Source organism: Clupea harengus, unplaced genomic scaffold (assembly GCF_900700415.2).
Source record: "Clupea harengus unplaced genomic scaffold, Ch_v2.0.2, whole genome shotgun sequence".
Taxonomy (NCBI): Eukaryota; Metazoa; Chordata; class Actinopteri; order Clupeiformes; family Clupeidae; genus Clupea; species Clupea harengus.
The window spans coordinates 4,728-19,895 of NW_024879629.1; the positions used below are offsets into that span (position 1 = coordinate 4,728).

General features: G+C 43.9%; 1 protein-coding gene across 1 annotated transcript; it reads left to right on the plus strand.

Annotated features, from left to right (window-relative positions):
- Nucleotides 1-3,737: 3,737 nt before the first annotated feature.
- Nucleotides 3,738-8,240, plus strand: LOC122129323 (GTPase IMAP family member 9-like; the record flags this gene model as incomplete). Its single annotated transcript, XM_042704317.1, has 2 exons — nucleotides 3,738-4,327; nucleotides 8,202-8,240. Coding segments are annotated over 2 exons (629 nt in total), but the record flags the coding sequence as incomplete, so codon positions are not given.
- Nucleotides 8,241-15,168: the final 6,928 nt, after the last annotated feature.

A 15,168-nucleotide genomic window follows, 5' to 3' on the forward strand; every position in this document is an offset into this window, starting at 1 on the left:
ATATTATCACTACTATGTCTACCTGGTGTATAAAGATGCATACGGTAAAGAAATTACAGTCTATGACTGGCTGACCAAAACATTGGCCTAATCTTTGTCTATGGAGAGTCGTTTACAATGTTGAAGAGAAATAGTCTACGCTGGCATTGCGACTGGGCAATTGCGACTGGACTTCACTTGCATCCCATGCTCGCCCACAGAGGTCTGGAAACACCTGATTTGGGTGTCCAAGTCCTGTGCGTGGCCTGCAGAACAGGGCAGCACAGCTGGATGCCGGTGGCGGAAACCTTCTGAACACTGTATGAATTAACACATTTAGCGTTCCTAGGCTATATTTTAGGATTTCCTAAAGGGAACAATATCAGGTGCTTCACCTGTCAGTTTTGGCATGGAGGACTTGTTAACCCAATAGACTTCAGTGGGTAGTGCGGCGTGTACATTTATATGTCTATTGTTAGTTCCATTACAGCCCACACCACGCTTTGTGAAAGATTCATGGGTGAATTGTACATGTTATGTATTCAGTTTTTTTACCTCCCCAATATGTCTTCCCCAGTCATCCAACAATTTGTCAACACCTCCTATAATATCCTACTCTTAAAGCTGCAGTCCACCCTTATCCTGTTATATGGTGTAGCCTTTGAATAGTTTACACTGTTTTCAGACAAATTCAACATTGCATTTTTGAATGATTTCAATGATTTTTCAAAAATGAGAAACCACCAAGATCCAGCTGTTGCCAAAGGGTCAACAGAGAAGAATGTTTGAAAAACGAGAAACCTAATTCATGAAATGGGTTATTTCCATTAAGATGTTTTTACAACTCTGGATAGAGACAAAGTAGCAAGTGTTTGGGTGCTTGACACAGGAGAGCCTCACATAACAGAAAACTACGGCAAAAGTAACCTAAAACAAGAGGGTGGTGAGACATAGAAAGAAAACTGAACTGGCCAAAGCATCAACATTTGGTAAGGTCCGTAGTTATTTTGGGAACTTATTCTGACAGAGAAATGTATTAAAGTTTGTCTTGGGCATACGGTTGAGTGAGTTAAAATGTAATTATCAGTCTGTCAACTGTAACAAACTGACAAACTGTTATCTCATAAAAATAAAGATATGCTAAATAAAATAATTAGACTCCATCATGTTGCAGGCACTCTTAACCACTGTGAAGCCTAAATGGTCTTGTTCTCTCAACCATTTCTTCAACCTTTGTGTGGTTATATATAGAGAGCTGGACACTGGAACTGCTGGAAAAGAGGCTACTAAAGAGGAATACAGTTCAGCCTCCCAAGAACCGTAAGAAAATGATCTTCACCACAGCTCAAACTTTTTGCTGATTTTTTAGTTTAGTTATACACAGAAAAATATGTTCCAGTCCTTGTGTTATTGGTTTAGGACTTCCCACAGTGGCTAATTCTCTCTGTCACATGCAAGTACTCATAGCCAACAACCTAACCAATATAACAACTGCCCAACCACATATGATGAGCTCTGCTCTGATTGGCTGATTTCAGCGAGGCACCGTGAGTCCAGACAGTTACCTGTCGAAAATAAATCGCTAAAACTGTGAGAATTGAACCATGGACTGTTTGGGTATCAAACCGTGTATTTTTGAGCTTTCACTAGAGGAGGAAACAAATAGCAATAAATTCTGAGCAGCAACTGAAATCTGTAACATGTGGATCCAGAAGGCCCTCCATCAGGGTACCACATGGGTCATTCCACGCCAAACGGGACAATGGCTTCCACTCGACCGTCTCAGATTTGGCTGAAAAAAATCAAGGTTGTTTATACACTTCTTAATAGGTATAGTCCAAAATATTAGCTCTCTACTCCCAATAGTTATGTCACAAAATGATGTTTTAGGGGGGGGGGGGGGGGGGGGTGCCTGTACTTGAGACGCTTTTTTAGCAGCGTTTTCTGAAGAGCCATTTTCAAATTGCTACCATTTGAATATGCTTCCATAGGCCATTGAATGCTGGGCGTGTACAAAAATCCCATATTTTCAAAAAAATATTTTGAGAAAATGAAGCAGAAAACCATCACAATTTTTTTTATATGTTAAGAACAAATATCTAATCTTTTTTGCTGTAGCATGCCAAAAATGGCACAAAATGGGTTTTCATCCATTTTCAAGCTTTAATATCTTCCAGCCCATTCATCACATAAGGACAGTTTTTTAATACAACATACGAAGCATACATAGGAAGGTCTGTGTATAATATCAAGTTTCCACAGGCCTTCAAAGATGCTACGACAGAGCATAGTGTAAAATGTTCGCGCAAATTCAAGCACCCTGAATACTATGATATACCCAAGCCACACCCTTGGAAGTCCATATTTCTCAAGTAATCGTATCATATTTTAAGCCTAGAAAGTTTGAAGGAGCTAGCTTAAATACTTTTCTAGTAATAGCAATTTGAAAATGGCTCTTCACAAAACGCTGCTCAAAAAGCGTCTTAAGTATTGGCACCCCCTCCCCCCTAAAACATCCTATTGTGACAAAACTATTGGGAGTACAGAGCTAATATGTGGGACTATTCATATTAAGAAGTGTATGAACAACCTTGAATTTTTTCAGCCAAATCTGAGATGGTCGAGTGGGGAATTTTCCTTTAATTGTCCCGTTTGGCGTGGAATGACCCACATGCGCTGCCTGTAGCCCACAACTGTCCCTCACAGCCCCCAGCCCAACACGTGTGGCGGCCGCATTGATCACTCACAAGCTTCTTGTGTTTCTGCTAAATCAAAACGTACACTTATTACTAATACGTAATTATCCCAAAAAATTGCTGCATGTGTTTCTAAGTAACATTCATTGTTGTGCGCTGATCTTTTAGGATCGCGGAGCAAAAGCCTTACTCCACCTCCCAACAGTGAGTACATTTCTTTTGAATTCATGTTAATTGACGATGGGTATCGGAACAAAGACATCATACTTTCAGTAATATGACAAACCCAAATTACCATAGACAAAATTAATATCCTATGGCAGGGAATTATCATAGTATAGCACATTCTACTTGTCATGCCACAAAAGTAAGTATATTGGCCTAAGACATCTATTACTTTGCCAGAATTACTTTTGTCTATGAAATAAGTTAATTTTCAAGTGTCTTCATCTTTGTTTACATGAAATGAAAAGTACAACAGTAATTTTAGTGCAGAACATGAATCATTCATTTGGTTTTCTGCGCATGAAATAATGTTTTCTTCTCATTTGTGTACACAATGCTGACACGTTTGTGTTTCATGTGGACAAAGAACATTGCAGTGTTTCATAGTTTCGTGATAAATGAATGCCTGCCACGCGGCCCCATATCAAAATACAGTGTTATATTCTATCATTCCCAGACTTAGACACTTGGGATCAAGCCTCATGTACACATAAAGAAGGTGACAATACAATACAGTATTAGATCTAACTAACTAGATTTAACTAATTCTAGAACCATTTTGTAACATGTTCCATTGCCTTTATCCTATTCCAAATCAAATGAGACTATACCATCGATAGTGTTTGTCATGACAGCATCTCTATTAAGCACATTAAGAACAGCATCTCCATATGTTCCTAAGAACATTAAGCAGAGTAAATGTTGTTACCCTGTAACCCAATACCCTTTTGTGTTGATTACTTATGTGGAGGAGGTCATGTAGATATAGATCCTGCCTTTTTCTACAATTACTGCTCATTTCATACTGTTCAAGAGTTTTGACTGTTTCCTCCACAGTGTCTCCTCTAAGGGTCGTGCTGCTGGGGAAAACTGGTTCTGGAAAGAGTGCCTCAGGCAACACCATCCTGGGGAGGAAAGATTTTAAAGAGGGTTTCTCATCTGAATCTGTGACTACAACCTGCAGTGAACAACATACTCTAGATAATGTTAGCGATATTATACTGATTGATACACCAGGATTGTTTGATACAGGAAAGACTTTGGATGAAATACAGGGTGAGAGAGAGAAGTGTGTTGAGATGTCTCTCCCTGGGTCCCATGCCTTCCTGCTGGTGATCAGATTAGATGAGAGGTTCACAGAGGAGGAGAGCAATGCTGTGCAATGGATCCAGGATAACTTTGGTGAGGGGGCGCTGAAGTACACTATAGTGCTCCTCACTCATGGGGATGTGCTAAAGGGGGAACCAGTGGAGGATTTTCTGCGCAAAAGTCCTGCGCTCTCATCTCTTACTGAACATTGTGGGGGTAGATATCACGTCTTCAACAATAACAGTCAAGACCGGACTCAGGTCAAAGAGCTAAAGGAGAAAATTGAGGCCATGGTGGAAATGAATGGGGGCGCAAACTACACCAATGAGATAACAGAAGTAAGAGCAGCAGCAGGGGGAGGAGAAGGAGCAGCAAGCGTGTTGGATGTATTATTTAAAGCAGAAGCAGTAGGAACAGCAGCGCTAGGAGCAGCAGCAGCAGGAGCAGCAGCAGCAGCAGTAGCATTAGCAGTAGGAGCAGCAGCAGTAGGAGCAGCAGGAGTAGCAGCAATAGGAGCAGCTGTAGGAGAAGGAGGACCAGCAGGAGGAGCAGTAGATACAGCTGCTGTAGGAGCAGCAGCAGTAGGAGCAGCAGTAGGAGCAGCAGTAGCAGCAGTAGGAGCAGCAGGAGCAGCAGGAGCAGCAAAAGGAGCAGCAGTGGTAGGAGGAGCAGCAGGGAAAGCATTAAGAGCAGTAGGAGCAGCAGTAGAAGAAGTAGGAGTAGGTGCTGCAGCAGGAGCAGTAGTAGGAGCAGCAGCAGTAGGAGCAGCAGGAGGAGCAGCAGCTACAGCAGCAGTAGGAGCAGCAGTAGGAGCAGTAGTGGGAGCAGAAGCAGCAGGAGCAGCAGCAGTTGGAGCAGCAGCAGTAGGAGCAGCAGTAGGAGCAGTAGTGTCAGCAGCAGGAGCAGCAGCAGTAGTAGCAGCAGTAGCAGAAGCAGTAGGTGTGGTAGGAGCAGTAGGAGCAGCAGCAGGAGCAGCAGCAGTAGGAACAGTAGGAACAACAGTAGCAGCAACAGCAATGTCAGTAGTAGAAGGAAAAGCACCAGTAGACGCAGCAGTAACAGCAGTAGTCTTAGCAGCAGCAGGTGTAGCAGCAGTAGCAGCAGCAGTAGGAGCAGCAGCAGGAGCAGTAGGAGCAGCAGGAGCAGCAGAAGCAGCAGGAGCAGCAGCAACATCAGTAAAAGTAGGAGCACTAGCAGTAGGAACAGTAACATTAGCATTAGGAGGATTAGCAGTAGGAGCAAGAGTAGCAGCAACAGCAGTAAAACTAAAAGCACTTGCAGCAGATACAGTAGAATTAGCATTTAGATTAGAACCAGCAAGAGTAAATAGTGTAAGAAGACTAGTAGGATTACTAGTACATATATTTATACAAGTATTTGCAATGGTAACAGTAACATTAGCAGCACTAGTAGGAGCAGAAGCAGTAGTTGTAGCAGTAGTAGTATCAGTAGGAGCAGTAGAAGCAGCAGCTTCAGGATCAGCAGTAGCATCAGCAGTAAGAGCAGCAGAATTAGGAGCAGCAGCAGTAGCAGCAGCAGTAGTAGTTCTAGTACAAAGTGAAACATTAGGAGCAGTAGTAGGAACAGTAGTAGGAGCATCAGTAGGAGTAGCAGTAGCAGCAGGGACAGCAGTAAGAGCAGCAGTAGGAGTAGCAGCAGTAGGAGCAGCAGCAGTAGGAGCAGTAGCAGTAACAGTAGGAGCAGCAGCAGGAGCTGCAGATTCAATGGCAGTAACAGTAGGAGCAGCACAAATAGAAGCACTTAAATTATTAGGAGCAGTAGCAGCAGCAACAGTAGGAGTAGCAGTAGCAGTAGTAGGAGAAGCAGCAGGAGAAGCAGTAGGAGAAGTAGTAGCAGCAGCAGCAGGAGCAGCAGGAGGAACAGTAGTAGCAGCAGCAGCAGCTGCAGCTCCAGTAGTAGTAACAATAGTAGTATTAGTTGCAAAAGGAACAGCATTAGCAGTAGTAGGAGCATTAATAGCATGTATTTATATATTTTTGGTGAGAGGAGGATGATGCTAATTAACAAAAGCATGATCCAGATGAGGGAAGATCTGAGTTTATGTTATGTTTTTCATCTTTTAATAATCTGTTTTGTAAGGCACTCTACATTTTATTATAACATTTTAATCTGTTATGTGTCCATGTTCTTTGTGTCTGCTTAATTTGCTGTTGAATGTTACAATACAGTGGTGTAGTGTTGGTGGCCTGCTATTGGTTGATAGGGTTTCCTATCGATACTTCCGCCCACCTCATAGAAATAGAACAATTTGATTTGCAGACGTGTCTTACAATAAAAATGGAACTTTCAATTAATTTACATTACTGCGTACCTGCTGCAGACCTTCATATTATTTTAAAGTACATTTTGTTGTTATCTATAACATTTGGAATGAAAAACTATTTCAGTTATCAAGAATAGTAACAATGTGTGTAAAATGTTGTTATTTCTTATATATTTTATACAATTAAAACAGCCTGGGGTCAAATTGACCCCAAATAACACCTATGCGTACAGCATATATACAGGCCATTGAACAAATATCATCATATTCATTTTGTGTTTACCCTGCTGTCCCCATTAAATTAGGAAAAGTGATGAAATATGAAAAAATATATATTTTGAGACGTTAAACATTGAATGGGGTAAAATTGACCCCAAAGATAATAGGAGGGTTAAAGTGGTATCCACGGTTAAAGACAACTCTTAACTCACACTTTGCGGTTAATCTGGGATGTAAAGGTTCAAAATAAATAAAATAATTAAGACAGATTTCAGCCAAAGTCTGTGCTGTACTGACACATCAGACTAACATGGACGCCAAATTTGAGGCAAACAGAAAATGATCAAATTAACAATTTGTTATGGATATGAAAACTATATTCATAGTTCTTTAGAGGAACATCTGCTGTCTATTATTGCTCACTGTAGTTCCATATCCAACCAAAAATATACATACTGTATAAGAAAAGGAATGGAATACATCGTGTTGCTTGCCTCAAGGAACATTAGGGACTCTAGAATGGTATCCATGGTTACAGACAACTCTTAACTGACACCCCGCAGTTAAGCAGGGACGTAAAGGTTCAAAATAAATCCATTTTTAATTAAAATTTCAAGACTGTGCTGTACTGACACAGCAGGTAAACATGGACGCCAAATGTGTGAGGCAAACAGAAAATGAGCAAATTCACAATTTGTTATGGATGTGAAAACCTTATTCATAGTTCTTTAGTGTAACAAATCTTAAAATGTCACTTTTCTGCCCTCAAATCACCCACTGACCACAGTCAGCAGGAAAACTATTATAATTTGGCAAAATGACCATCTGTTGGACTATATTAATATTGTAGGTCTACCGTTGTGTTGCCTTGAGCCCAGCAATGGAGCAGATTAGGACTTGATGTAGTTCCATATCTGACCACAGATTTACATGGGGAAATTGTGGGGGGCGCTGTGGAGTTCCTTTGTGCAGAGACGTCTTCTGCCCCACATGAAACTAGCTATCCTTAGTGTAGCACAATAGGCAAGCTATGAGCAAGGTGAACCATACCCAATCATTGTATACTGATAAACATAACACTAAAGATAAAAATGCTTCACTTCTTTAAAGGATATAATTGAACAAACAACAATTGATCAAATGTTTTTTTAAGAATCTAGGTTTTTAAGTGGATGAAATTTTGGTGGGGCAATGCACCACCTGCCCATACGGACGATCCGCGGCACACTGTTACAGTCTTGTTGTTGTATTATGATTTTTTTTTCAAATACATCAAACTGACACTAGTGGTGCAGTTCAGTTACCCTCTTTTCTTTTATTCATTACAACATTATATATCACCATGGCAACACCAGTCCCAAGACACTATTAGCATCTGATTTCATCACTATTGTCACACTGATTTACTACTGTAACAAACCAAAGAGCAGTAGGTTACATATTGTGAATATTTAAAAAATTGTAATCAATGTCAACAGAGGCATTTCCAAAGGGGGAAAAAACTAAAAAGAAAGAATCGCGTACAATTCATGACTGCATTTGGCAAATGTGCAGATGTGCTGTATGAAACTAAGGAAACTAGTTTCAGATGAAAATCATTAGAGGTATTCTGCCATAACATGCCATACTATAACACATGAGGTAAACACAGATACATATCAAATATGTCTAATTGATTATGAGCTACATGTGAATACATGCCCTACCAGATTTCACTAATCTGTTTCTCTGGTGGATTCCTGTGGTGATGCAGGCACGCGCAGGCACGCGCAGACACAGACACACACACACACACACACACACACACACACACACACACACACACACACACACACACACACACACACACACACACACAGTCACATACAAATACACACACCCATACCATGATGTGTGAAATTTAGCTCCACAACAACGATCTCTAACTAGACACCTTTTGACATGAGGTCTAGGTTCTCTGTTCTCATCTCATCTATTACAGTAAAAGGTCTCCTGCCATACCAATGGTGGCTCCTGTTCCACCTCCGACAAGTGCTCCTACTTTGGAATTTAAAATTTTAGAATTCTTTTAGAATTAGAGCTTTAGGTTCACGAGGTTTCAGCAAACTTAGAAACGCATAAATATTTCTCCGTTTAGCCCTTCCGTCCACACTAAAAGTTGTGATCACTTTGAATTCAAGACTGTCTTTTATTGGTGAGCTGATTTGGGGAAATTTTTCAGCGAACATTGACTGTAGCAGCCAAATGGGTTGCTACAGCCAAATGTGTTGTCACTCAATGTGTAATGTCCCTGTTTGTGCACTGGGTGTTGCTGTGCATTGCACAGGTGTTTTTAGGCATATACAGTGGGGAAAATAAGTATTTGAACCCCTGCCGATTTCGCAAGTTTGGCCACTTGCAAATAAATGTGTGATCTATAATTGTAATGGTAGGTGTATTTAACAGTGAGAAACAGAATATAAAAAAAAAAAAAATCAAGAAAAATGCATTTTATAACATTTATGACTTTATTTGCATTTGATGCAAAAAATAAGTATTTGAACCCCCAAGCAAAGCAAGAATTCTGACTCCCAATGACCAGTTATGTGCCCAAGAAGCACACAGATTAGTCCTCATTAGGCCTAACATGGTACACCTGATCTCAACAGGTGATGTGTATAAAAGAAACCTTTCCAAAGAATCATACTTCACACCTTCAACCTCACCACCATGGGAAAGACCAAAGAGTTGTCCAAGGACGTGAGAGACAAAATTGTAGACCTGCACAAGGCTGGAATGAGTTACAAAAGCATCGGAAAGCAGCTTGGTGAGAGCCACTCAACTGTTGGTGCAATTATTCGCAAATGGTATAAACATCAAACAACGGTCAATCGCCCTCGGTCTGGGGCTCCACGTAAGATCTCGTCTCGTGCAGTATCTGGGATCACCAGAAAGGTGCGGAATAACCCCAGAACTACACGGGGGAGCTTGTTGATTATCTCAAGACAGTTGGGACCACAGTCACCAAGCAAACTATTGGAAACACACTGCGCCGTAATGATTTGAAGTCCTGCAGTGCGCGCAAGGTCCCCCTGCTCAAGAAAGGGCATGTACAGGGCCGTCTGAAGTTTGCCAATGACCACCTCAATGATTCCAAGGAGGATTGGGAGAACGTGATGTGGTCAGATGAGACCAAAATCGAGCTCTTTGGCATAAACTCGACTCGCCGCGTGGAGGGGGAAGCTTGCTGAGTATGACCCCAAGAACACCATCCCCACCGTCAAGTATGGCAGTGGAAACATCATGCTTTGGGGCTGTTTCTCTGCTCAAGGTACAGGACGACTCCACCGCATCCAGGGGGCTATGGATGGGGCCATGTATCGTGCCATCTTGGGCGAAAACCTCCTTCCCTCAGCCACGAAGTTGAAAATGCGTCGAGGGTGGGTCTTCCAGCACGACAATGACCCAAAGCATACGGCCAAGGCAACAAAGGAGTGGCTCAAGAAGAAGCACATTAAGGTCATGGAGTTGCCTAGCCAGTCTCCAGACCTTAATCCCATTGAAAATCTGTGGAAGGAGCTTAAGCTTTGCGTTGCCAAGCGACAGCCACACAACCTGAATGATTTGGAGAGGATCTGCAAAGAGGAGTGGACCAAAATCCCTCCTGGGTTGTGTATAAACCTAGTGACCAACTACAGAAAACGTCTGACGTCTGTGCTTTCCAACAAGGGTTACTCCACCAAGTATTAAGTAATGTTTTGCTTGGGGATTCAAGTACTTATTTTTTGCATCAAATGCAAATAAAGTCATAAATGTTATAAAATGCATTTTTCTGGATTTTTTTTTAATATTCTGTTTCTCACTGTTAAAACACACCTACCATTACAATTATAGATCACACATGTCTTTGCAAGTGGCCAAACTTGGCGAAATCGGCAGGGGTTCAAATACTTATTTTCCCCACTGTAGGTGAGAAGCCTACTGTTGTGGTTAGGTGTTGACCCCGGAAGGGCAAATGGTTTTGACCGTTATACTGCGAAGGTTTGAGTAACATGTCGTTGCTCTGCGTTTTAATGGACAATAAATGGAGAACTGTTTAACGAACGCAAGACGTGTATGGACTTTATCTCGCCGACGGTAATCATCTTTAAATGATCTAAGCGCGTCAACCAGGTTATTCCTGGGGTACAACAACCCAGTAGCTCAGTAGTGTACTGTGCTCCCACACAGTCAAAACCTGCCGCTAATTGGAAGTTTCTGCGGAATTCGACAGAGTCCTCGAGCTGTTTGTCCAATGAGCAGCAACAAACCAACATGTCAAGGAGAGCAGTACCGTCAAACAACCCACCATTACCGGATGTGCAGAGAAAGGAAATGGATCGACGGTGCAAGGCTGCTTCAAGACAGTGGTACGTAGGTGAACAACAGCCACTTGACCTATCAAAAGAATTGCCATCATCTAACGATCCACCACCATTGGATATGCGTAGAAAGGAAACAGAACAGTGGCACGAAGCCATCCCAAGGCAGTGGTTTAACCCAAATGAACACTGGCAAGAAAACACGGGAACATCACAACAATCTCGTCATCAGCCTTTACTGGCCCCCTTGGAGGGAAGTCAAAGACAGCTCTCATATTGTGCTGTCAGATTGTAACTGGGAAGGGACTTTTGTGTTGAGGAAAATACAACTTTTATTCTGAAACAAGAAGTGGTCCTCATGACAGGAAATAGGAAGTGGAGAGTCACTTAAGCACAGGTAGTGTGTGTGTGAGTGTTTGTATAGCACATGGTGACTGCTGATGGGGGACTTAACTTGCTGGCCACTACCAGGGATGCTACGGGTAAGACAATGTTTTGATGTTATCTGGTGATCTGTTTAATGGTAATCTATTGCAAAAGTGTGCTTTAGTGTTTGAGTTTTGTGTTAGTTTACATGCACTGTTGTTGTTTGTGTATTTGATGGAGGGCAGTTTGTGAGTGCTGTATTTTATGTTTGTTTCTTGTAAAGGTTTTCAACCTGAAAAGACGTGTTTGCACTAAAAAGAAGTATTTGAACTCAAATAAATTAAAAGAAGAATGAAGAAACCGTCTGAGTTTGTTACCATTTAAACCCTGTTGATGGCCAAGGCCTTTGTCAAGTTTGGGCAGAAGAAAATCCCCTGATAACTTGACACATATCATCAACCCGTTGGTCAATATTCATCTAGTGACCTCTTTTCGATTATGCAGAGGCAAAATGATATAACTGCTGCTCTGGTGCGACAACAGCACACATCATCCTTACCACCCCGAGAAATTCCCATATTTGAAGGGGATCCTCTCCAGTATAGGGCATTCATCAGGGCCTTTGAGCAAGGAGTCGAAGGGAAAACAGGAAAGGCAGACTGTCTATATTACTTGGAACAGTTTACAAGAGGAAGACCGCAGGAATTGGTGCGCAGCTGCTAGCACATGAACCCAGAACGAGGCTTTTCTGTGGCAAAAGTGCTCTTGCAGGAACACTTTGGCAATCCATACAAAATTGCAGCTGCCTATATGGAGAAAGCTCTAGCATGGGAAATGATAAAATCCGAGGATACTAAATCCCTTCAAACATACTGCTTATTCCTGCGGGGCTGCTGTAATGTAATGGAAGAGTTGCCGGTGAATATGAAAACTATCCTCGCTAAGTTACCCTTTAAAATGAGGGAGCAATGGAGGACCCAGGCACATGTAATAATGGAGACTTCTAACCAGAGAGCCCATTTCTACGATTTGGTCATATTCATTGAAAGATGAGTGAAAATTCTTTCCGACCCCCTGTTTGGTGATCTACAGGATCAATCATCTAATGCTGTAGTAGGAAAGAACTTTACCAAGTTTAACTCACAGCCCAGAGATAGAGTAAAAGGAAATGTCGTCGCCACCACAGTGACATCTCTGGCTTTGCATGAGGGAGATCCTGATGCAACTGCAGACTCAGACACGCCTGACGACATTGAATGTCTTTATTGTGCTCAAAGTCACGATTTAGATGAATGCAGACAGTTTCAGAGAAAAAGGCACAAGGAAAGGATTGGCTTCTTGAAAGACAGAGGAGTTTGTTTCGCGTGTTTACATCCTGGGCATATAAGTCGTTATTGTGAGCAGCGCTTGACTTGTAAGTCATGTGGTCTAACTCACCCTACTGTACTTCATATCGAGGGACACACTACAACTCAACATCAAGCAAGGGTACAATCCAACAATCCATCAATTTATGTAAAGACACTCCGTGGCCATACAGGGGCCGGCGAGGGACGTACTGCAATTCAGGAACATTCGAGTAGCAGCAGGAGAAGCAGCAGTAGGAGCAGCAGGTGAAGTAGCAGGAGCAGCAGCAGGAGCAGCAGCAGGAGCAGCAGCAGGAGCAGCAGCAGGAGTTTTAGGAGCAGCAGAAGGAGCAGTAGAACGAGTAGGAGACACAGCAGTAACAGCAGGAGAAGTAGCAGGAGGAGCAGTAGGAGAAGCAGTAGGAGTTAAAGGAGAAGTAGGAGCAAAAGTAGGAGTAGCAGTAGCAGCAGGAGTAGCAGCAGGAGTAGCAGCAGGAGGAGCAGCAGGAGGAGCAGCAGGAGGAGCAACAGTAGGAGCAGTAGGAGCAGCAGCAGGAGGAGCAACAGTAACAACAGGAGGAGCAGTAGTAGTAGGAGCAGTGGCAGAAGCAGAAGCAGGAGGAGAAGTAGGAGGAGGAGCAGTAGGAGCAGCAGTAGAAGAAGCAGTAGGAGTTAAAGGAGTAGTAGGAGCAAAAGTAGGAGTAGCAGTAGGAGTAGCAGTAGCAGCAGAAAGAGGAGCAGCCGGAGGAGAAGTAGGAGCAGCAGTAGGAGCAGTAGAAGGAGCAGTAGGAGCAGCAGGAGAAGCAAAAGGAGAAGTAGGAGCAGCAGTAGGTGCAGCAGAAGGAGCAGTAGGAGAGGTAGGAGCAGCAGCAGGAGCAGCAGTAGGAGCAGTAGGAGCAGCAGCAGGAGCAGCAGTAACAGCAGGAGGAGCAGTAGGAGTAGTAGAAGTAGGAGCAGAGGCAGGAGCAGAAGCAGAAGCAGGAGGAGGAGCAGTAGGAGTAGCAGCAGGAGCAGCAGTAACAGCAGGAGGAGCAGTATGAGTAGTAGAAGTAGGAGCAGAGGCAGGAGCAGAAGCAGAAGCAGGAGGAGAAGTAAGTGCAGGAGTAGGAGCAGTAAGAGTAGCAGCAGGAGTAGCAGGTAGAGTAGCAGCAGCAGCAGTAGCCGAAGTAGGAGCAGAAGAAGAAGCAGGAGGAGGAGCAGTAGGAGTAGCAGCAGGAGCAGCAGTAGGAGCAGTAGGAGCAGCAGGAGCAGCAGTAGGAGTTAAAGGAGAAGTAGGAGCAAAAGTAGGAGTAGCAGTAGGAGCAGCAGGAGTAGCAGGTCAAGTAGCAGCAGCAGCAGTAGCCGAAGTAGGAGCAGCAGCAGCAGCAGAAAGAGGAGCAGCCGGAGGAGAAGTAGGAGCAGCAGTAGGAGTTTTAGGAGCCGCAGCAGTAGCAGCAGGAGAAGCAGCACGAGTAGCAGCAGGTGAGGTAGCAGCAGTAGGAGCAGGAGCAGCAGTAGGAGGAGCAGCAGGAGGAGTTTTAGGAGCAGCAGAAGGAGTAGGAGCAGCAGCAGCAGGAGGAGCAGCAGGAGGAGCAGTAGGAGCAGCAGTAGAACAAGTAGGAGAAGTAGGAGGAGGAGCAGGAGGAGCAGCAGGAGAAGTAGCAGGAGGAGTTAAAGGAGAAGTAGGAGCAAAAGTAGGAGTAGCAGTAGGAGTAGCAGCAGGAGTAGCAGGTAAAGTAGCAGCAGCAGCAGTAGCCAAAGTAGGAGCAGCATCAGCAGCAGAAAGAGGAGCAGCCGGAGGAGAAGTAGAAGCAGCAGTAGGAGCAGCAGGAGAAGTAGTACTAACAGGAGGAGCAGTAGGAGAAGTAAGAGCAGCAGCAGTAGCAGCAGGAGGAGAAGCAGCAGGGAGAGCAACAGTAGGAGCAACAGTAGGAGCAGTAGGAGAAGTAGGAGCAGCAGCAGGAGCAGCAGTAACAGCAGGAGGAGCAGTAGGAGGAGTAGTAGAAGTAGGAGCAGAGGCAGGAGCAGAAGCAGGAGGAGAAGTAGGTGCAGGAGTAGGAGCAGTAAGAGTAGCAGCAGCAGCAGTAGCCAAAGTAGGAGCAGCAGCAGCAGCAGAAAGAGGAGCAGCCGGAGGAGAAGTAGGAGCAGCAGTAGGAGTTTTAGGAGCAGCAGAAGGAGCAGTAGCAGCAGCAGCAGCAAAAGCAGCAGCAGGAGGAGCAGCAGCAGGAGCAGCAGTAGCAGCAGAAGGAGCAGTGATAGCTACAGTAAGAGCAGCAGTAAGAGCAGCAGGAGCAGCAGTAGGAGCAGCAGGAGGAGCAACAAGAGCAGCAGCAGGAGTTTTAGGAGCAGCAGAACAAGTAGGAGACACAGCAGTAACAGCAGGAGGAGCAGCAGGAGAAGTAGCAGGAGGAGTTAAAGGAGAAGTAGGAACAAAAGTAGGAGTAGCAGTAGGAGTAGCAGCAGGAGTAGCAGGTAAAGTAGCAGCAGCAGCAGTAGCCGAAGTAGGAGCAGCATCAGCAGCAGAAAGAGGAGCAGCCGGAGGATAAGTAAGAGCAGCAGCAGTAGCAGCAGGAGGAGCAGCAGGAAGAGCAACAGTAGGAGCAACAGTAGGAGCAGCAGTAGGAGCAGCAGTAGGAGCAGTCGGA